The sequence below is a fragment of the Clinocottus analis genome, unplaced genomic scaffold, assembly GCF_023055335.1.
Source record: "Clinocottus analis isolate CAN_PGR_092001 unplaced genomic scaffold, fCliAna1.0.p SCAF_3, whole genome shotgun sequence".
Lineage (NCBI taxonomy): Eukaryota > Metazoa > Chordata > Actinopteri > Perciformes > Cottidae > Clinocottus > Clinocottus analis.
This window is the reverse complement of record NW_027176042.1, coordinates 2,983,541-3,004,862: the sequence shown is the minus strand read 5'-3', so window position 1 is coordinate 3,004,862 and position 21,322 is coordinate 2,983,541. Positions and strand designations below refer to the sequence as shown.

General features: G+C 43.8%; 15 non-coding genes, 9 pseudogenes and 1 gene segment (V, D, J or C); 5 read left to right on the top strand and 20 right to left on the bottom strand.

The window, feature by feature from the left end:
• Positions 1-65: 65 nt before the first annotated feature.
• On the bottom strand, positions 66-1,380 carry LOC137796030 (Ig kappa-b4 chain C region-like). The segment is given in 2 exon segments: positions 66-421; positions 1,362-1,380. Coding segments are annotated over 2 exon segments (375 nt in total).
• Positions 1,381-3,336: 1,956 nt separating this feature from the next.
• LOC137796029 (E3 ubiquitin/ISG15 ligase TRIM25-like) lies at positions 3,337-6,204 on the bottom strand (annotated as a pseudogene).
• Positions 6,146-6,218, bottom strand: trnar-acg (transfer RNA arginine (anticodon ACG)). The gene has a single exon. It is a non-coding gene; the product is annotated as a tRNA-Arg (tRNA).
• Positions 6,219-7,991: 1,773 nt separating this feature from the next.
• trnaq-uug (transfer RNA glutamine (anticodon UUG)) lies at positions 7,992-8,063 on the bottom strand. Its single transcript has one exon. It is a non-coding gene; the product is annotated as a tRNA-Gln (tRNA).
• A 116-nt stretch (positions 8,064-8,179) lies between these two features.
• On the top strand, positions 8,180-8,251 carry trnag-ucc (transfer RNA glycine (anticodon UCC)). Its single transcript has one exon. It is a non-coding gene; the product is annotated as a tRNA-Gly (tRNA).
• A 332-nt stretch (positions 8,252-8,583) lies between these two features.
• Positions 8,584-8,702, bottom strand: LOC137797720 (5S ribosomal RNA; annotated as a pseudogene).
• Positions 8,703-10,470: 1,768 nt separating this feature from the next.
• Positions 10,471-10,543, bottom strand: trnar-acg (transfer RNA arginine (anticodon ACG)). The gene has a single exon. It is a non-coding gene; the product is annotated as a tRNA-Arg (tRNA).
• Positions 10,544-10,993: 450 nt separating this feature from the next.
• trnag-ucc (transfer RNA glycine (anticodon UCC)) lies at positions 10,994-11,065 on the top strand. The gene has a single exon. It is a non-coding gene; the product is annotated as a tRNA-Gly (tRNA).
• A 966-nt stretch (positions 11,066-12,031) lies between these two features.
• Positions 12,032-12,103, top strand: trnag-ucc (transfer RNA glycine (anticodon UCC)). Its single transcript has one exon. It is a non-coding gene; the product is annotated as a tRNA-Gly (tRNA).
• Positions 12,104-12,369: 266 nt separating this feature from the next.
• On the bottom strand, positions 12,370-12,441 carry trnaq-uug (transfer RNA glutamine (anticodon UUG)). The gene has a single exon. It is a non-coding gene; the product is annotated as a tRNA-Gln (tRNA).
• Positions 12,442-12,557: 116 nt separating this feature from the next.
• trnag-ucc (transfer RNA glycine (anticodon UCC)) lies at positions 12,558-12,629 on the top strand. Its single transcript has one exon. It is a non-coding gene; the product is annotated as a tRNA-Gly (tRNA).
• A 246-nt stretch (positions 12,630-12,875) lies between these two features.
• On the bottom strand, positions 12,876-12,947 carry trnaq-cug (transfer RNA glutamine (anticodon CUG)). The gene has a single exon. It is a non-coding gene; the product is annotated as a tRNA-Gln (tRNA).
• A 738-nt stretch (positions 12,948-13,685) lies between these two features.
• On the bottom strand, positions 13,686-13,794 carry LOC137797798 (5S ribosomal RNA; annotated as a pseudogene).
• Positions 13,795-14,053: 259 nt separating this feature from the next.
• LOC137797586 (5S ribosomal RNA) lies at positions 14,054-14,173 on the bottom strand (annotated as a pseudogene).
• Positions 14,174-14,265: 92 nt separating this feature from the next.
• On the bottom strand, positions 14,266-14,384 carry LOC137797734 (5S ribosomal RNA; annotated as a pseudogene).
• Positions 14,385-14,458: 74 nt separating this feature from the next.
• Positions 14,459-14,577, bottom strand: LOC137797204 (5S ribosomal RNA). Its single transcript, XR_011078810.1, has one exon. It is a non-coding gene; the product is annotated as a 5S ribosomal RNA (ribosomal RNA).
• A 74-nt stretch (positions 14,578-14,651) lies between these two features.
• LOC137798119 (5S ribosomal RNA) lies at positions 14,652-14,770 on the bottom strand. The gene has a single exon (XR_011079223.1). It is a non-coding gene; the product is annotated as a 5S ribosomal RNA (ribosomal RNA).
• Positions 14,771-15,027: 257 nt separating this feature from the next.
• On the bottom strand, positions 15,028-15,146 carry LOC137797636 (5S ribosomal RNA; annotated as a pseudogene).
• Positions 15,147-15,220: 74 nt separating this feature from the next.
• LOC137797659 (5S ribosomal RNA) lies at positions 15,221-15,339 on the bottom strand (annotated as a pseudogene).
• A 1,290-nt stretch (positions 15,340-16,629) lies between these two features.
• Positions 16,630-16,711, bottom strand: trnas-gcu (transfer RNA serine (anticodon GCU)). Its single transcript has one exon. It is a non-coding gene; the product is annotated as a tRNA-Ser (tRNA).
• Positions 16,712-19,689: 2,978 nt separating this feature from the next.
• Positions 19,690-19,761, bottom strand: trnaq-cug (transfer RNA glutamine (anticodon CUG)). The gene has a single exon. It is a non-coding gene; the product is annotated as a tRNA-Gln (tRNA).
• Positions 19,762-19,876: 115 nt separating this feature from the next.
• Positions 19,877-19,951, top strand: trnag-ucc (transfer RNA glycine (anticodon UCC)). Its single transcript has one exon. It is a non-coding gene; the product is annotated as a tRNA-Gly (tRNA).
• A 384-nt stretch (positions 19,952-20,335) lies between these two features.
• Positions 20,336-20,454, bottom strand: LOC137797328 (5S ribosomal RNA; annotated as a pseudogene).
• A 270-nt stretch (positions 20,455-20,724) lies between these two features.
• Positions 20,725-20,843, bottom strand: LOC137797760 (5S ribosomal RNA; annotated as a pseudogene).
• Positions 20,844-21,200: 357 nt separating this feature from the next.
• trnas-gcu (transfer RNA serine (anticodon GCU)) lies at positions 21,201-21,282 on the bottom strand. The gene has a single exon. It is a non-coding gene; the product is annotated as a tRNA-Ser (tRNA).
• Between the last annotated feature and the right edge of the window lie 40 nt (positions 21,283-21,322).

The window sequence follows — 21,322 nt, the reverse complement described above, 5'->3', positions numbered from 1 at the left end:
AGTTACAGAGTGAGACTGAGAGCAGTAGCAGACTGGAACCAGTAGCAGAGTCCCAGTGAGGCAGCTCAGGACTGGGAACACTGGTCTCTCCTCAGTGTATCTGAGAGCGGAGTCTGGGAGCCCTGGCTGGCCTCACAGGTCACAGAGCCCACCTTCCTCCACTGGTCTGCAGGGAGCCTCAGGGTGCTGCTCCAGCTGTAGCGGCCGTCCTTCTCCAGCACCCCGAGACTGCTGCTCTCCTCCCAGCTGCTGCTGCTGCTGCTGCTGCTGCTGCTGCTGCTGCTGCTGCCGTCCACCTTCCAGGCCAGACTCCAGTCTGAGGGGAAGCCCTTGTTGGCCAGGCACATGAGCGTGGCCTTCCCCTGCTGCAGCTCCTCACTGGAGGGGGGCAGCACCGTCAGGGTGGGGGCGACTCGGCCCACTGCAGAGAGAGAGAGAGTCAGAGTTCATATGAGGGGCAGCAGAGGAGGCGACTAGTTGTGTTGGTCTTTCTCAGATTGGATGAAACTGATCTTAAAGGTCTCACTTCCCTCTCTGAGCTCAGTGAGCGTGACAACAGACAGGTTTCAGCACTGAAGATAAAACATCTGTACTGGCCTTCTTCCTTCTGAGTTGCACAGTTAAATATATTACAGTAAAGATGACGATTGTGAGGCTTTTATTGTTTTAACTATCTGAAGTATTTCCAGATTCAAGCCAAAACCTCAGACATGATGAGATGTTTGTTCTCTTCATGTCAGCAGGAATCATCAACACTCAGACTTCATTACTGACTCATTCAAATAAATAACGTTAACTAATGAAATACGTTTTACAAACTCATAAAACATGTTGAATGGCTTTAAAATCATCAGTCTGGGAGAAAGATGGAGTCATAACTATCGCATTAAAAACTCAATGAATATACAAATTAAAGTCATCATTTAGCCATATATTAAAACAATCATGTCTTGATAAAAAATAGTAAAAGTAGTAGTAAATAGTAAAATGTTTATTTTTTTTTAGAATTTTTCAGAGAAAGTCAAACACACACACTTTCTTAATTAAGTCCAAATTGTCACATCATGTCAAATTAATGTAGATGACATATTTTTTATCATCTTGAGTGTGGATCAAATAAATAGTTATTTTGTATGAATTTGAAACACAGTGATGGTGATTTGTGTACTCTTACATTAGAGACATTTTTCAAAACATTCTAGAATAAAATGTTTCCTCTAAACTCAAACTAAAGACTGAAATGAGCTTTGACACATTCCTGATCAATACTCTGATGAAGTGATTGATCCATTGATCATCAGCATCATCAGAGTCATCAAGTCCCTGTTGGAGTCCGTCAGAGCATTTCCATAGAGAGCCACTTTGCATCAGCAGCACCATGCTCCAGTGCTCTGGGAGACTTTATAGTCCTGAGAGTTGGACACTGGATGACTGACAGCTGTCCTTCATCACAGCAGAAGACACAGAAATCCTCCTCATCAAAAACATGACTTTGATCTGCGTCCTCATGTGGACTCTCCTCTGCTGCTGCTTCACAGGTAAAGTCCAGAGAATCAAACTCCTCTCCTCTATGAACATCGTCCCTCTGAAGTGAAGCCGACTAAACCGTGACGCTGCTTTATGTCTTTGTCTCTGTGTCCTCAGAGTCCAGAGGACAGGTCACAGTGACTCAGCCTGGAGCAGTGAGCTCTGCTGTGGGAGGCTCCGTCTCCATCTCATGTCACACCAGTCAGAATGTTTATTACAATAACCCATATCACTTATTAGCCTGGTACCAACAGAGAGATGGAGAAGCTCCTAAACTGCTTATTTGGGGAGCAAACAATCGACAATCAGGGATTCCAGCTCGTTTTACAGGCAGTGGATCAAACTCTGACTTCACTCTGACCATCAGTGGAGTCCAGACTGAAGATGCAGCAGTTTACTACTGTCAGAGTGACCATTACATCAACAGTCAGTCGGTGTTCACACAGTGAAAAAGCGTCGTACAAAAACCTCCCTCAGTCAGACTGAACAGAAACTGAACTGACTGCTGCAGCTGGAAGCTACTGAAGAGACTGATACACTTCACTGAAGACACACACACACACACACACACACACACACACACACACACACACACACATACACACACACACGATCACATAGTTCACAATGAAATGCATCATTATCTCAGACTTCTCATCTCAGTCTCACATCATGAAATCAGTTTGTTTGCAGATGACAGACTTTTATACATCATAAAATCTTCATTCATAATCTTCATTCATAATCTTGAGTTGATAAATAATCAAAGCAGGTTTTCTCTCCACACTCACTTCTTTAGTATATGAACATCACAGTTGAATCTATAAATTGAAGTCTGGATCTCAGGTAATTAAAATGTTTAACACAATAAAATCCTCTGACAGAGAAATCAAACCTACAGGCATTTAAACAGTTCATCCAAATTAAGAGAAATATTTTCTCAACTTTGCAGAATATTCTTTTTTGTGTAGCCTACTGACAGTTATACTGATAGTTTAATATATAATGGACATGAATTATCTTTATAGTGCTCAAAGATTTGAAGAAAATCGAGAAAACTTCCCATATAACAACTAAAGTCCTGGTTGTTTTTATTGGAAGTACTTTGTGTTAAAATAATAGACCTCATCAAACCCATTGTGATGCAGCAGTTATGCACAGTGCCACAACACATTACACTTATTTGTTACATTCATGACAAGGACAAGGTTTTCTATTAGACTTGTGATTTCATATAAAACCAAGAAAGTTGCTTATTTGTTAAAAAAGTCCAAGTGACAAAGTATGTGTGAGAAAGGTCACCCATCACCTGAAACAGAGAAGGAATGATCATTAAAGTTTATTGAGGCAAAGATACTTTCATTGAACTCATATGAAGTCTTTTTATCTGTCTCTACATGAGCCCTGAGACAAACCTGTCCAGGTGTACAGATCCTTTTTTGAAACATCTCTTGTTTTTTGTTGCATTTTTTATTCAACACAATAATTGTGTAGATGGAATTTGAATATGAACAAAAATACACATTGGAGACGTAACAAATACTATTCAATTTAATAGGTTTTAATAATTTAACAGAATCAACATCAGCAAAACCGCCAATGTAAACCATCAAAGGTTCTTTATTCCTCAACACTTCATATCACATGCTTTAAACAGAGCGAGCTGTCACCAGTGAGGAGGAACCACCCTGACGTGTTGAGGACAGCTACACTTCCTTTCAGAGACACTGACAATTTTAAACACAAGATATTTTATAACCATTCATTAATTTCGTACCAGCATGAAAGCATTCAGCATATTTCTGTTCTTTACATTTTGACGGTCTTCTCACTGTCCTCCACTGTTTTATCAGCAGAGAGATTGATGGCCTCCACCTCCTGATGAAGCAGCTTCACGTCCTTCTCTCTGTCCTGGATTCTCTGCTGGATGTTCAGTCGACTCCCCTCCAGCTCTCTCTGCCTCTCAGTTCTTTCTGCTGCAGCTGAGACTGTGTCGTGGCCTTTATGTTCCTCCATTAAACAGAGATAACAGATACGCTGCTGATCAGTACGGCAGAAGATCTTCGTCACCTCATCGTGACGAGAGCAAATGTTCTCCTGGAGCTTGATGGAGGGCTTCACCAGCTTGTTTTTCTTTAATGAAGCCGCTTCATAATGAGGCTGAAGGTGTTTCTCACAGTAAGAAGCCTGACATACCAAACAGGACTTGAAGGCTTTCCGTCTCCTCCCAGTGCAGACATCACAGGCCACGTCTTCAGGTCCAGCATAGCAGTGATCAGCAGCAGCAGCAGCTTGGAGTCCAGTCTTCTTCAGTTGCTCCACTAAATCTCCTAACATGGTGTTTTTCACCAAGACAGGCCTCAGTGTGAAGGTCTTCCTACACTGAGGGCAGCTTTGGAGTTTCTTCCCATCCTCTTCATCCCAGTAGACCTTAATACAGTTCATGCAGTAACTGTGTCCACAGGGAATATGTCCTTCAGTAGATCCAGACAGATGGAACAAGAGAAGCTTTCCCGGTCCAGCTGAACTCCTTTCTCTGCTATTTCACCTCTCAAAGACAATGACTGTATAAGTTTCACTTTCTCATAAGTAATTCTACTTTGAGCTCTGATCTGAATAACACGTGTCTCTGCAGTGAACGGGGCGCGTCAGCTGCTGCTCTTTACCTCTATGTTGGTTACATTCACCTATTGCAATGTTGGAGAACAGGAAGAACAGGGAGCGGTTTTAAAGCTGTAGTTCATTCCAGGAGGAGGAGCAGTTTGAGAGAGACTGTGTAACACTTGTTTACAAAGGAGATCATTTCTCTGAAAGAAACACTGATTACTTTAACTTTTTGAAGGTAATCTCTGCTTAGAATAAACAAACTCTCTTCTTCCCTGAATATAGTTGGATGAAAGTTTTTAATGATAATAAAAATACAAATACAGCAGAAGTGTCACGGCTGAATGAGGACCCAAATGCTGATGCGTGGTGCAAAACATAATTTTCTTCTTCCAAAACAAAGAAGGTGTCCGACTATGAAGCCAAATCCAGGTCATATGTATTGTTCATTTGGAAAAAAAAATTTGAACCTGAAAAAGAAAGTTTTGTTGTTGAAAAAACAAAACAAAACTCCCTTTTTCAGATTCAGAGTTTTGACCCGTATCTGGTCTGGGGGGCGTGGTATCCATAACATGTTAAAAAGCATGAACTAGTTTTATTAAAGTGGGGGTTTTGCCAAAGTGGGATATTGAGCATAGAGCTTGCTTTGCATGCGAGAGGCAGTGGGATCGATGCCCACATTCTCCACCTCCTTGAAAGACTTTCTTTTCTGATATTGAGAGAAAACAAGTTTGTTGTTTAAAGTGTCGTCCGCTAATTGGGGAGGATCAGGGCCCATGTTGTCGCAATGGCTGCTCAGACTTAAACCTTCCAAAGTGATTATACCGGTCCGGAATGTTTGGAGAAGTGTGAACTGGCGGGGGCAGAGGAGGAGATATAGGCGGCTCTTCCCTGAGCCTTAAACCGATTGTGGGGAATTAGCTCAAATGGTAGAGTGCTCGCTTAGCATGCGAGAAGTAGTGGGATCGATGCCCACATTCTCCACCTCCTTGAAAGACTTTGTTTTCTGATATTGAGAGGAAAACAAGCTTGTTGTTTAAAGCTTCCTCCGCTAATCGGGCATGATCAGGGAGCATGTTGTCGCAATGGCTTCTGAGGATCATCGAGCATGTTGTCGCAATGGCTGCTGGCCTACCCTGTCTTCATTGGATCCCAGTAGAGTCCACAAAGTATTGCAAAGATTGCAACTACCAAATGTCACCATAAAATTCAGTTCCAGGCCATTTTTTTTGTGTTTTTTATGGGCCTGGAAAGTTAAAAAAAAGCGTTAAATAGCGGGTAGGAGAATAGGCGGGTAGGAGGAGGCATGGCACGTTGATCCATGGCCACCTCGTCGTCTCAACGCCCTTGCGTGAAAGGTCCGATCCAGTTCACCTTCCAAACTGATTATACAGGTCTGGAATGTTTGGAAAAGTGTGACCTGGCGGGGGTAGAGGAGGAGATATAGGCGTCTCTCTTGAGAACAGGCAGGTAGGAGGAGGCCTGGCACGTTGATCCGTTGCACTTTTCAGCAGAGGGGAATTAGCTCAAGTGGTAGAGTGCTTTCTTTGCATGCGAGAGGCAGTGGGATCGATGCCCACATTCTCCAAGTGACTTTGGCTCCTACTCTTATTTGGAAGTATGAGCATTATGGGACTTCTTGCACCAGTTGAGCTGAAGACAGCAACCGCGTTTTTATTCAGTTCCAGGCCATTTTTTGTGTTTTTTGGGCCTGGGAAGTATAAAAAAGCGTTAAATAGCGGGTACTAATCACTATACGATCACGGCCACATGCTTTTTTTTTTAACGCAAAAACCAGCTCACACATCATTCAGCCTTTTTACAGCTGTAAATGTACTGGAATTAATAGTTATCAGAGCAGGAACTTGAAAAACTAGCATCAAGCTATGTCATTGTTCAAGAATTGTTTGAAGTTCAGGTGCAACTTCAAATGTTCAGAGTAGACGTCAGATTAGTTTTTTACAGTGTTATACAGGGACTTGTTGGACCAGGATTAACAAGCTAAAGAACTGCACGAGCTAGCCAGGAGTCAAACCTAGAATCTTCTGATCCGTAGTCAGACGCGTTATCCATTGCGCCACTAGCCCTACAGTGATACTTTTGCTGTAAATTTCATGATGTGCCAGCATTTCATGCAAACTGTTGTGAGTTTTATTTGCTGAACAGATGGAGAACTTCAGACTGGTGTAGCCGGAAAGCATAAGGCTTCACGCAGAAAACACGACTGAAGCTGTCAAGTTTGACACTGTGTGAAGTAAGACGAATGTCAGAGTACAACAAGAATAGCTTAAACAAGACCAACATGCTGCTGTGACCCGGATTCAAACCGGGGTTGCTGCGACCACAACGCAGAGTACTAACCACTATACGATCACAGCCACATGATTGACACAGTGCTTATTTTTTCACATAAAAGTCAGTTTACACATCATTCAGCCTTCTTACAGCTGTAAATCTACTGGAATTAATAGTTATTAGAGAAGGAACTGTAGCTGTCAAGTTTGACACTGTGTGAACTAAGACGAATGTCAGAGTACAACAAGAATAGCTTAAACAACACCAACATGCTGCCGATTCGAACCGGGGTTGCTGCAACCACAATGCACGGCCACATGATTGACAGTGCTTATTTTTTAAAGTAAAAGTCAGTTTACACATCATTCAGCCTTTTTACAGCTGTAAATCTACTGGAATTAATAGTTATTAGAGCAGGAACTTTAAAAACTACCATCAAGCTATATCATTGTTCAAGAATTTATTAAGATAAGGTGCAATTTCAAATGTTCAGAGTAGACGTCAGATAAGTTTTTTCCAGTGATATACAGGGACTTGTTGGACGAGGATCAATCTGTGAACAAGCTAAAGAACTGCACGAGCTGCAGACCTGTTTCTTGTTGTTAGCGGCTGGTTCCCCCTGCGATCTTGCTTCATTTGAGAAGCTGACTGACATAATTGTGACTATCAGACACCAGCAATGAGTTTGAATGTCAGCTAGTATCCCACGTGTCTCATATTCTCGAGTACCACACAGTATTAACCCAAATGTAAACCGGTATCCCCAATGTCAGTCTCGTATTCTAGAGCACCAGGGTTGCGACACTCTAAATGGGCCAAATAAGGGTTTTAACTGAAGGGGTGTGCTTAAGTGTGGGTCCACGGGGTCTGATGCTGAGCCGGGTCAGGGGGTGAGCTCCAGTGGTGGGTCTGGTTCTCAAGGGGTCTCTTAAAGCCTGTCGCCCGTTTCCTTATGCTGTGCATTTACAACTTGGGGCATTTTGACACCTGTCCTGCCAGCGGAACGCTCCCCGTCAAGGAATTGAATCCTGGTCTTCCGCGTGACAAGCGGAGATACTGTCCTTGATACGAAAGAGGATTGATGAACTTGGATTTTGGGTTGGTTTTTCGGGATATACAGGGAATACAAAGAATGATAGCGTGAAAATGTGAAAGCTAAATGCACATTTACTGTCCCTTCTTGTGTTACATTTTAGTTCATTCAATTTTTGTGGAACTATGCTAAGCCCTTTTAGTGCATTGTTGGTATAGTGGCTAGCAGAGCTCCCTTCTAAGCATTTGACCAGGGTTCGATTCCCAGCCAATGCATCTCTATGATCAATATGTCCTGGACATGGTGGCTGAACATTTTAGGGTTACTGTCTTAAATAAACAACGTGCTCTTTCATTGGAAAAATAGTGTACTTGGATCGCCGCAAATGTCTTGCGAATGATCAAAGTTGTGCCTTTGGAGGTAGATGCCAAATTTTGTGGCTACTTGCATTGTCTCACTTATCTCGATATCACATTTGAGTTTTACAACAGCATGGGAACAACGTGGCAGTTGTTTTCCATGTGCTTAATGAAGGTTCCACCGAGACTTGAACTCGGATCACTGGATTCAAAGTCCAAAGTGCTGACCATTACACCATGGAACCGAGCACTTTAGTTTGCTTGTTATGGATGAAGGTACTTGTGATAGTTCCCAATGTTACACACTGACTTACATTTCAGTTCATTCAATTTTTGTGTCATCATGCCAGGCTCTTTTTGTGCATTGGTGGTATAGTGGTGAGCATAGCTGCCTTCCAAGCAGTTGACCTGGGTTCGATTCCCAGCCAATGCATCTCTATGATCAATATGTCCTGGACATGGTGGCTGAACATTTTAGGGTTACTGTCTTAAATAAACAACGTGTTCTTCCGTTGGAAAAATAGTGTACTTGGATCGCCGCAAATGTCTTGCGAATGATCAAAGTTGTGCCTTTGGAGGTAGATGCCAAATTTTGTGGCGAGACTCCCATCCAAATACTGACTAGGCCCGACTCTGCTTAATTTCTGAGATCGAACGAGAGCAGGCGCAATCAGAGTGGTGTGGCTGTAAGCTGCATAGGAAGCGGCCAAAGTGAGTTTTATTGATCTGGAGAGAACTGAAGTTGTAATTATTAGGCATAAAAAAGGCCTACAGCACCTGCTCGTCCCAGGAGGTCTCCTTTGGAAATACTGACCAGGCCCAACTCTGCTTAGCTTCTGAGATCGAACGAGATCTGGCGCAATCAGAGTGGTGTGGCCGTAAGCTACAAAGGAAGTGGCCAAAGTGAGTTTTATTGATCCCGAGAGTGGTGGTAGAGCGCTTGCATGGCATGCGAGAGGCAGTGGGATCGATGCTGGCATTCTCCACCTCTCTGAAAGACTTTATTTTCTGATATTGTGGGAAAACAAGTTTGTTGTTTTAATTGTCCTCCGCTAATTGGTCAGGATCAGGGAGCATCTTGTTGCACTGGCTGCTGGCCTACCCTATCTTCATTGGATCCCAGTGGAGTCCACAAAGTATTTCAAAGATTGCAACTACCAAATGTCACCTTAAAATTCAGTTCCAGGCCATTTTGTGTGTGTTTTTTATGGGCCTGGAAAGTTGAAAAAAGCGTGAAATAGCGGGTAGGAGAATAGGCGGGTAGGATGAGGCCTGGCACGTTGATCCATTGCCCTCTTGTGCAGAGGGGAATTAGCTCAAGTGGTAGAGCGCTTGCTTTGCATGCGAGAGGCAGTGGGATCGATGCCCACATTCTCCACCTCTTTGAAAGACTTTCTTTTCTGATATTGAGAGAAAACAAGTTTGTAGTTTAAAGTGTCGTCCGCTAATTGGGGAGGATCAGGGCCCATGTTGTCGCAATGGCTGCTCAGACTTAAACCTTCCAAAGTGATTATACCGGTCCGGAATGTTTGGAGAAGTGTGAACTGGTGGGGGTAGAGGAGGAGATATAGGTGGCTCTTCCATGAGCCTTAACCCAATTGTGGGGAATTAGCTCAAATGGTAGAGCGCTCGCTTAGCATGCGAGAAGTAGTGGGATCGATGCCCGCATTCTCCAAGTGACTTTAGCTCCTACTCTTATTTGGAAGTATGAGCATTATGGGACTTCTTGCACCAGTTGAGCTGAAGACAGCAACCGCGTTTTTTTTCAGTTCCAGGCCATTTTTTGTGTTTTTTCGGCCTGGGAAGTATAAAAAAGCGTTAAATAGCGGGTACTAATCACTATACGATCACGGCCACATGCTTATTTTTTTACACAAAAACCAGCTCACACATCATTCAGCCTTTTTACAGCTGTAAATGTACTGGAATTAATAGTTATCAGAGCAGGAACTTGAAAAACTAGCATCAAGCTATACCATTGTTCAAGAATTGTTTGAAGTTCAGGTGCAACTTGAAATGTTCAGAATAGATGTCAGATTAGATTTTTACAGTATTATACAGGGACTTGTTGGACCAGGATCAATCTGTGAACAAGCTAAAGAACTGCACGTAAATTTTATGATGTTCCAGTATTTCACGCAAACTGTTGTGAGTTTTATTTGCTGAACAGATGGAGAACTCCGGACTGGTGTAGCCGGAAAGCATAAGGCTTCACGCAGAAAACACGACTGAAGCTGTCAAGTTTGACACTGTGTGAAGTAAGACGAATGTCAGAGTACAAAAAGAATAGCTTAAACAACACCAACATGCTGCCGTGACCCGGATTCCAAACGGGGTTGCTGCGACCACAACGCAGAGTACTCACCACTATACGATCACGGCCACATGATTGATACAGTGCTTATCTTTTAACATAAAAGTCAGTTTACACATCATTCAGCCTTTTTACAGCTGTAAATCTACTGGAATTAATAGTTATTAGAGCAGGAATTTTAAAAACTAGCATCAAGCTATATCGTCGTTCAAGAATTGTTTGAAACTAAGGTGAAACTTCACATGTTCAGAGTAGACGACAGATGAGTTTTTTTTTTACAGTGTTATACAGGGACTTGTTGGACCAGGATCAATCTGTGAACAAGCTAAAGAACTGCACGAGCTAGCCAGGAGTCGAACCTAGAATCTTCTGATCCGTAGTCAGACGCGTTATCCATTGCGCCACTAGCACTACAGTGACACTTTTGCTGTAAATTTCATGATGTGCCAGCATTTCATGCAAACTGTTGTGCGTTTTATTTGCTGAACAGATGGAGAACTTCAGACTGGTGTAGCCGGAAAGCATAAGGCTTCACGCAGAAAACACGACTGAAGCTGTCAAGTTTGACACTGTGTGAAGTAAGACGAATGTCAGAGTACAACAAGAATAGCTTAAACAACACCAACATGCAGCACGGGAAGAACGTGGCAGTTGTTTTCCATGTGCATAATGAAGGTTCCACTGAGACTTGAAGTCGGATCACTGGATTCAAAGTCCAAAGTGCTGACCTTTACACCATGGAACCAAGCTCTTGAATTTCCTTGTTGTGGTTGAAGGTACTTGTGATAGTTCCCAATGTTACACGCTGACTTACATTTCAGTTCATTCAATTTTTGTGTCATCATGCCAGTCTCTTTTTGTGCATTGGTGGTATAGTGGTGAGCATAGCTGCCTTCCAAGCAGTTGACCTGGGTTTGATTCCCAGCCAATGCATCTCTATGATCAATATGTCCTGGACATGGTGGCTGAACATTTTAGGGTGACTGTCTTAAATAAACAACGTGTTCTTCGATTGGAAAAATAGTGTACTTGGATCGCCGCAAATGTCTTGCGAATGATCAAAGTTGTGCCTTTGGAGGTTGACGCCGAATTTTGTGGCTACTTGCATTGTCTCACTTATCTCCATATCCCATTTGAGTTTCACAACAGCATGGGAACAACGTGGCAGTTGTTTTCCATATGCATAATGAAGGTTCCACCAAGACTTGAACTCGGATCACTGGATTCAAAGTCCAAAGTGCTGACTTTTACACCATGGAACCAAGCTCTTTAATTTCCTTGTTGTGGCTGAAGGTAAATCTGTCAGTTCCCAATGTTACGCGCTGACTTACATTTTAGTTCATTAAATTTTTTTGTCATCATGCCAGTTTCTTTTTGTGCATTGGTGGTATAGTTGTGGGCATAGCTGCCTTCCAAGCAGTTGACCTGGGTTCGATTCCCGGCCAATGCATTTCTATGATCAGTATGTCCACTTATGTCCTAGACATGGTGAATTAACATTTTAGGCTTCCTGTCTTAAATAAACAAAGCCTTCTTTCATTGGAAAAAAACCGTCCTTGAATGGTCGCAAATGTCTTGCGAATGATCAAAGTTGTGCCTTTCGAAGTGCACGCCAAACATTTGTGGCTACTTGTGTTGTCTGACTTATCTCCATATCCCATTTGAGTTTTACTATAGCATGGGAACAACGTGACAGTGGTTTTCCTTGTGCATAATGGAGGTTCCACCGAGACTTGAACTCAGATCACTGGATTCAGAGTGCTGACCATTACACCATGGAACCAAGCACTTTAGTTAGCTTGTTATGGCTGAAGGTACTTGTGATAGTTCCCAATGTTACACACTGACTTACATTTCAGTTCATTCAATTTTTGTGTCATCATGCCAGACTCTTTTTGTGCATTGGTGGTATAGTGGTGAGCATAGCTGCCTTCCAAGCAGTTGACCTGGGTTCGATTCCCAGCCAATGCATCTCTACGATCAGTACGTCCACTTATGTCCTAGACATGTTGAATCAACATTTTAGGGTTACCGTCTTAAATAAACAAAGCCTTCTTTCATTGGAAAAAAAGTCCTTGAACCGCCGCAAATGTCTTGCCAATGATCAAAGTTGTGCCTTTAGAAGTGCACGCCAAACATTTGTGGCTACTTCCATTGCCTGACTTATCTCCATATCCCATTTGAGTTTCACAACAGCATGGGAACAACGTGGCAGTTGTTTTCCATATGCATAATGAAGGTTCCACCGACACTTGAACTCGGATCACTGGATTCAAAGTCCAAAGTGCTGACCTTTACACCATGGAACCAAGCTCTTTAATTTCCTTGTTGTGGTTGAAGGTAAATCTGTCAGTTCCCAATGTTACGCGCTGACTTACATTTCAGTTCATTCAATTTTTGTGTCATCATGCCAGGTTCTTTTTGTGCATTGGTGGTATAGTGGTGAGCATAGCTGCCTTCCAAGCAGTTGACCTGGGTTCGATTCCCGGCCAATGCATCTCTATGATCAGTATGTCTGAGACATGGTGAATTAACATTTTAGGCTTCGTGTCTTAAATAAACAAAGCCTTCTGTCATTGGAAAAAAACATCCTCGAATGGTCGCAAATGATCAAAGTTGTGCCTTTAGACGTGCACGCCAAACATTCGTGGCTACTTGCATTGTCTGACTTATCTCCATATCCCATTTGAGTTTTACTACAGCATGGGAACAACGTGACAGTCATTTTCCTTGTGCATGATGAAGGTTCCACCGAGACTTGAACTCGGATCACTGGATTCAGAGTCCAGAGTGCTGACCATTACACCATGGAACCAAGCACTTTAGTTTGCTAGCCCCTTATGGGCTGGGGGAGGGGGCGTTGGGGGTTTGTGGCTGGATGATGGGCCTGTGGGGGATGGCGTCAGGACTGCTGCATTATCTTTCAAAGCGGCAGTAGAAGTCGTTCAGCTCGTCTGCCAGGCGGAGGTCGTTCATGGAGTGGGGGGTTTTAGGCTTGTAGTTGGTGATCTGCCTGAGACCTCTCCCGACAGAAGTAGAGTCACTTGCTGAGAGCTGATGTTGCAGTTTCTCAGAATACAGTCGTTTAGCATCTCTCACCGCCTTACTAAACCTCTATATTGACTCTGTGAACAAGTCATTGTCCCCACTCCTAAACGCCTGGTCCTTCTGCAAGCATAGCGTTCTGAGCTCTGGTGTGAACCAGGGTTTGTCGTTGTTGTGGCTCACCCTGGAGCTGGATGGAACATAGCTGTCCTCACAGAAGCTGATGTATGAAGTTACAGCCTCTGTGTACTCATCCAAACTGTTGGTAGCAGTCCTGAAAACGTCCCAGTCAGTGCAGTCCAAGCACGACCGAAGATCCTCCCAAGCCTCACTGGTCCAGTTCTTGAATTTCCTCAACACAGGTTTGCAGAGTTTTAGTTTCTGCCGGTATGAGGGAATCAGGTGAACCATGGCGAGGTCAGAGTTTCCCAGTGCAGCACGAGGGACTGCGTGATAAGTCCTGCTGATGGTGGTGAACAGGAGTTTTAAATATTAGGCATCATAAAAAAGCTTACAGCACCTGGTATTCCCAGGTGGTCTCCCAGCCAAGTACTGACCAGACGCAACTCTGCTTAGCTTCCGAGATCAGGCGCAATCAGGGGGGTGTGGCCATAAGCTGAAAATGTAGTGGCCAAAGTGAGTTTTATTGACCTGGGGAGAATTGGATGTTTAAGTATTAAGCGTAAAAAAATCTTACAGAACCTGGTATTCCAGGCGGTTTCCGATCCAAGTACTAACCAGGCCCACCTTTGCTTAGCATCTGAGTTCAGATGAGATCTGGCGCAATCAGTGGGGTGTGGACGTAAGATGAGAATGTTTGGGGCCAAAGTGAGTTTTCATGACCTGGAGAGAACTGGATTTTTAAGCATACAAAAATGCTTACAGCACCTGGTATTCCCAGGCGGTCTTCCATCCAGGTACTAAACAGGCCCAACTCTGCTTAGCTTCTGAGTTCAGACAAAGTCAGGTTGCAAACAGTGTGGTGTGGCTGTAAGCTGAAAAGGGTGCGGCAAAAGTGAGTTTAATTGACCTGGGGAGAACTACAAGCATAGAAAAAGACCTGGGGAGAATCTATCAAGCATAGAAAAAGATTATAGCACCTAGAATTCCCAGGAGGTCTCCCATCCAAGTAGTGACTAGGCCCGACTCTGCTTAGCTTGTCAGATCAAACGAGATCAGGCGCAATCAGAGCAGTGTGGCCGTAAGCTGGCTAGGAAGCGGACAAGGTGAGTTTTATTGACCTGGAGAGAACTAGAGTGTTTATTATTCGGCATTTAAAAAAGTTTACAGCACTTGGTATTCCCAGGAGGTCTCCCATTCAAGTACTGGCCAAGCCCAACTCTGCTTAACTTCTGAGAGCTGACGAGATCAGGCTCAATCAGAGTGGTGTGGCCGTAAGCTGCATAGGAAGCGGACAAGGTGAGCTTTATTGACCTGGAGGGAACTACAGTGTTTATTTTTAGGCATTTAAAAAGGCTTATAGCACCTGGTATTCCCAGGAGGTCTCCCATCCAAGTACTGACTAGGCCCGACTCTGCTTAGCTTCTGAGATCGAACGAGATCAGGCGCAATCAGAGTGGTGTGGCCGTAAGCTACATGGGAAGCGGTCAAAGTGAGTTTTATTGACCTGGAGAGAACTAGAGTGTTTATTATTCGGCATTTAAAAAAGCTTATAGCACCTGGTATTCCCAGGAGGTCTCCCACCCAAGTACTGGCCAAGCCCAACTCCGCTTAACTTCCGAGATCTGGCTGATACAGAGTGTTATGGCCGTAACCTACATAGGAAGCGGCCAAAGTGAGTTTTATTGACCTGGAGAGAATGAGAGTGTTTATTATTCGGCATTTAAAAAAGCTTATAGCTCCTGGTATACCCAGGAGGTCTCCCATCGAAGTACTGACTAGGCCCGACTCTGCTTAGCTTCTGAGATCCAACGAGATCAGACGCAATCAGAGTGGTGTGGCCATCAGCTGCATAGCAAGCGGAGAAGGTGAGTTTTATTGACTTGGAGGGAACAAGAGTGTTTATTATTCGGCATTTAAAAAATCTAATAGCACCTGGTATTCCCAGGAGGTCTCCTATCCAAGTACTGACTAGGTCCGACTCTGCTTAATTTCTGAGATCGAACGAGATCAGGAGCAATCAGAGTGGTGTGGCCGTAAGCTGCATAGGAAGTGGACAAGGTGAGTTTTATTGACCTGGAGCAGGATCAGGAAGCATCTTGTTGCAATGGCTGCTGGCCTACCCTGTCTTCATTGGATCCCAGTGGAGTCCACAAAGTATTGCAAAGATTGCAACTACCAAATTTCACCATAAAATTCACTTCCAGGCCATTTTTTGTGTTTTTATGGGCCTGGGAAGTTTAAAAAAGCGTTAAATAGCGGGTAGGAGAAAAGGCGGGTAGGAGGAGGCCAGACACGTTGATCCGTTGCAGTTTTCAGCAGAGGGAAATTAGCTCAAGTGGTAGAGCGCTTGCTTTGCATGCGAAAGGCAGTGGGCTCGATGCCCACATTCTCCAAGTGACTTTGGCTTCTACTATTATGTGGAAGATTTGATTGTATGAGCATTCTGGGACTTCTTGCACCAGTTGAGCTGTGCTTGCTTTGCATGTGATAGGCAGTGGGATCGATGCCCACATTCTCCACGTCTTTGAAAGACTCTGTTTTCTGATATTGAGAGGAAAACAAGCTTGTTGTTTAAAGTGTCCTCCACTAATCGGGCATGATCATGGAGCATGTTGTCGCAATGGCTTCTGAGGATCATCGAGCATGTTGTCGCAATGGCTGCTGGTCTACCCTATCTTCATTGGATCCAAGTGGAGTCCACAAAGTATTGCAAAGATTGCAACTACCAAATGTCACCATAAAATTCACTTCCAGGCCATTTTTTGTGTTTTTATGGGCCTGGGAAGTTTAAAAAAGCGTTAAATAGCGGGTAGGAGAACAGGCGGGTAGGAGGAGGCCAGACACGTTGATCCGTTGCACTTTTCAGCAGAGGGGAATTAGCTCAAGTGGTAAATAGCGTTAAATAGCGGGTAGGAGAACAGGCGGGTAGGAGGAGGCCAGGCACGTCGATCCGTTGCGCTTTTCAGCTTAGGGGAATTAGCTCAAGTGGTAGAGCGCTTGCTTTGCATGCGAGAGGCAGTGGGATCGATGCCCACATTCTCCAAGTGACTTTGGCTCCTACTCTTATGTGGAAGATTGTACGAGCATTACGGGACTTCTTGCACCAGTTGAGCTGAAGACAGCAACCGTGTTTTTATTTCACCATAACTTGGAGTAGAAACAGTAGAATCACTGTTGTTTAACAAATAAATCATGAAAGAGCAATACGTTCTAGACTTTAATTGTTTGAAATTAGCAATTTCTAATCTTGAAATTGCATTTTGCTTGGGTCTTGAGCTCAATGGTGCATGTTATGCCCATGACATGGCAGACCAAAGTAAAGTTGACTGCGACGAGGATGGGATTCGAACCCACGCGTGCATAGCACAATGGATTAGCAGTCCATCGCCTTAACCACTCGGCCACCTCGTCGTCTCAATGCACTTGCGTAAAAGGTCCAATCCAGTTCACCTTCCAAACTGATTATACAGGTCAGGAATGTTTGGAAAAGTGTGACCTGGCGGGGTAGAGGAGGAGATATAGGCGTCTCTTGCCTGAGACATAAACTACTCTTGGGGAATTAGCTCAAATGGTAGAGTGCTCGCTTAGCATGCGAGAAGTAGCAGGATTGATGCCCGCATTCACCACCTCTGTGAAAGACTTCATTTTCTGATATTGAGGGAAAACAAGTTTCTTGTTTAAAGTGTCCTCCGCTAATTGGGCAGGATCAGGGAGCATGTTGTCGCAATGGCTTCTGAGGATCATCGAGCATGTTGTCGCAATGGCTTCTGGCCTACCCTGTCTTCATTGGATCCCAGTGGAGTCCACAAAGTATTTCAAAGATTGCAACTACCAAATGTCACCATAAAATTCACTTCCAGGCCATTTTTTGTGTGTTTTTTATTGGCCTGGAAAGTTGAAAAAAGCGTTAAATAGCGGGTAGGAGAATATGCGGGTAGGAGGAGGCCTGGCACGTTGATCCATTGCCCTCTTGCACAGAGGGGAATTAGCTCAAGTGGTAGAGTGCTTGCTTCGCATGCGAGAGGCAGTGGGATCGATGCCCACATTCTCCACCTCTTTGAAAGACTTTCTTTTTTGATATTGAGAGAAAACAAGTTTGTTGTTTAAAGTGTCATCCGCTAATTGGGGAGGATCAGGGCCCATGTTGTCGCAATGGCTGCTCAGACTTAAACCTTCCAAAGTGATTACACCGGTCTGGAATGTTTGGAAAAGTTTAAACTGGCGGGGGTAGAGGAGGAGATATAGGCGGCTCTTCCCTGAGACTTAAACCAATTGTGGGGAATTAGCTCAAATGGTAGAGCGCTCGCTTAGCATGCGAGAAGTAGCGGGATCGATGCCTGCATTCTCCACCTCTTTGAAAGACTTTGGCTCCTACTCTTATGTGGAAGATTTGATTGTATGAGCATTATGGGACTTCTTGCACCAGTTGAGCTGAAGACAGCAACCGCATTTTTATTCAGTTCCAGGCCATGTTTTGTGTTTTTTGGGCCTGGGAAGTTTAAAAAAGCGTTAAATAGCGGGTACTAATCACTATACGATCACGGCCACATGCTTATTTTTTAACGCAAAAACCAGCTCACACATCATTCAGCCTTTTTACAGCTGTAAATGTACTGGAATTAATAGTTATCAGAGCAGGAACTTTAAAAACTAGCATCAAGCTATGTCATTGTTCAAGAATTGTTTGAAGTTCAGGTGCAACTTCAAATGTTCAGAGTAGACGTCAGATTAGTTTTTTACAGTGTTATACAGGGACTTGTTGGACCAGGATTAACAAGCTAAAGAACTGCATGAGCTAGCCAGGAGTTGAACCCAGAATCTTCAGATCCGTAGTCAGACGCGTTATACATTGCGCCACTAGCCCTAGATTGGTCTTTTGCTGTAAATTTCATGATGTGCCAGCATTTCATGCAAACTGTTGTGAGTTTTATTTGCTGAACAGATGGAGAACTCCGGACTGGTGTTGCCGGAAAGCATCAGGCCTCACGGAGAAAACATGATTGAAGCTGTCAAGTTTGACACTGTGTGAAGTAAGACGAATGTCAGAGTACAACAAGAATAGCTTAAACAACACCAACATGCTGCCGTGACCCGGATTCGAACCAGGGTTGCTGCGACCACAACGCAGAGGACTAACCACTATACGATCACATGATTGACACAGTGCTTATTTTTTCACATAAAAGTCAGTTTACACATCATTCAGCCTTTTTACAGCTGTAAATCTACTGGAATTAATAGTTATTAGAGCAGGAACTTTAAAAACTACCATCAAGCTATATCATAGTTCAAGAATTTATTAAGATAAGGTGCAATTTCAAATGTTCAGAGTAGACGTCAGATAAGTTTTTTACAGTGGTATACAGGGACTTGTTGGACGAGGATCAATCTGTGAACAAGCTAAAGAACTGCACGAGCTGCAGACCTGTTTCTTGTTGTTAGCGGCTGGTTCCCCCTGCGATCTTGCTTCATTTGAGAAGCTGACTGACATAATTGTGACTATCAGACACCAGCAATGAGTTTGAATGTCAGCTAGTATCCCACGTGTCTCATATTCTCGAGTACCACACTGTATTAACCCAAATGTAAACCAGTATCTCGTATTCTAGAGTACCAGGGGTGCGACACTCTGAATGGGCCAAATAAGGGTTTTAACTGAAGGGATGTGCTTAAGTGTGGGTCCACGGGGTCTGATGGTGAGCCGGGTCAGGGGGTTAGCTCCAGTGGTGGGTCTGGTTCTCAAGTGGTCTCTTGAATCCTGTCGCCCGTTTCCTTATGCTGTGCATTGACAACTTGGGGCATTTTAACACCTTTCCTGCCAGCGGAACGCTCCCCGTCAAGCAATCGAATCCTGGTCTTCCGCGTGACAAGCGTAGATACTGTCCACGATACTAAAGAGGATTGATGAACTTGGATTTTGGGTTGGTTTTTTGGGATATACAGGGAATACAAAGAATGATAGCGTGAAAATGTGAAAGCTAAATGCACATTTACTGTCCCTTCTTGTGTTACATTTCAGTTCATTCAATTTTTGTGGAACTATGCTAAGCCCTTTTAGTGCATTGTTGGTATAGTGGCTAGAAGAGCTGCCTTCTAAGCAGTTGATCAGGGTTCAATTTCCAGTCAATGAATCTCAATGATAAGTATGTCCTACACATGGTGGCTTAACATTTTAGGGTTACTTTCTTAAATAAACAAAGATTTCATTCATTGGAAAAAAAAAGTCTTTGAACCACCAAAGATGTCTTGCAAATGATCAAAGTTGTGCTTTTAGAAGTGCACACCAAACATGTGTGGCTACTTGCATTGTCTGACTTATCTCCATATCCCATTTGAGTTTTACTACAGCATGGGAACAATGTGACAGTGGTTTTCCATGTGCATAATGCAGGTTCCACCGAGACTTGAACTCGGATCACTGGATTCAGAGTCCAGAGTGCTGACCATTACACCATGGAACCAAGCACTTTAGTTTGCTTGTTATGGTTGAAGGTACTTGTGATAGTTCCCAATGTTACACACTGACTTACATTTCAGTTCATTCAATTTTGTGTCATCATGCCAGGCTCTTTTTGTGCATTGGTGGTATAATAATGGTGAGCATAGCTGCCTTCCAAGCAGTTGACCTGGGTTCAATTCCCAGCCAATGCATCTCTATGATCAATATGTCCTAGACATGGTGGCTGAAGAGTTTAGGGTTACTGTCTGAAATAAACAAGGTGCTCTTAGATTGGAAAAATAGTGTACTTGGGGTCAATCATTGGGGTGTGGACGTAAGCTGAAAATGTTCCAGCCAAAGTGAGTTTTCTTGACCTGGAGAGAACGGGATTTTTAATTATTAAGCATAGAAAAAGATTACAGCACCTAGTATTCCCCCATCCAAGTACAGACCAGGTACAACTCTGCTTAGCTTCCGAGATCAGACGAGATCAGGCTCAATCGGAGTGGTGTGGCCGTAAGCTGCATAGGAAGCGGACAAGGTGAGATTTATTGACCTAGAGAGAACTGGAGCGTTAATTATTCGGCATTAAAAAAAGCTTATAGCACCTGGTATTCCCAGGAGGTCTCACACCCAAGTACTGGCCAAGCCCAACTCTGCTTAGCTTCTGAGATCGAACAAGATCAGGTGCAATCAGAGTGGTTTGGCCGTAAGCTGGATCGGAAGCGGACAAGGTGAGTTTTATTGAGCTGGAGGGAACTACAGTGTTTATTATTCAGCATTTAAAAAAGCTTATAGCAGCTGGTATTCACAGGAGGTCTCCCACCCAAGTACTGACAAGGCCCAATTTTGCTTAGGTTCCGAGATCGAACGAGATCAGGCGCAATCAGAGGATGGTGTGGCCGTAAGCTACATAGGAAGCGGCCAAAGTGAGTTTTATTGACCTGGAGAGAACTAGAGTGTTTATTATTCGGCATTTTAAAAAAGCTTATAGCACCTGGTATTCCAAAGAGGTCTCCTATCCAAGTACTGACTAGGCCCGATTCTGCTTAGTTTCTGAGATCCAACGAGATCAGAAGCAATCAGAGTGGTGTGGCCGTAAGCTGCATAGGAAGCGGACAAGGTGAGTTTTATTGACCTGGAGCAGGATCAGGTAGCATCTTGTTGCAATGGCTGCTGGCCTACCCTGTCTTCATTGGATCCCAGTGGAGTCCACAAAGTATTGCAAAGATTGCAACTCCCAAATGTCACCATAAAATTCAGTTCCAGGCCATTTTTTGTGTGAGTAGAAACAGTAGAATCACTTTTGTTTAACAAATGAATCTTGGAAGAGCAAGAGATTTCAGACTTTTCTTGCTTGAAATTAGCAATTTCTAATATTGAAATTGCATTTTGCTTGGGTTTTCAGCTCAATGGTGCACATTATGCCCATGACATGGCAGACCAAAGCACAGTGGACTGCGACGAGGATGGGATTCGAACCCACGCGTGCATAGCACAATGGATTAGCAGTCCATCGCCTTAACCACTCGGCCACCTCATCGTCTCAATGCCCTTGCGTGAAAGGTCCGATCCAGTTCACC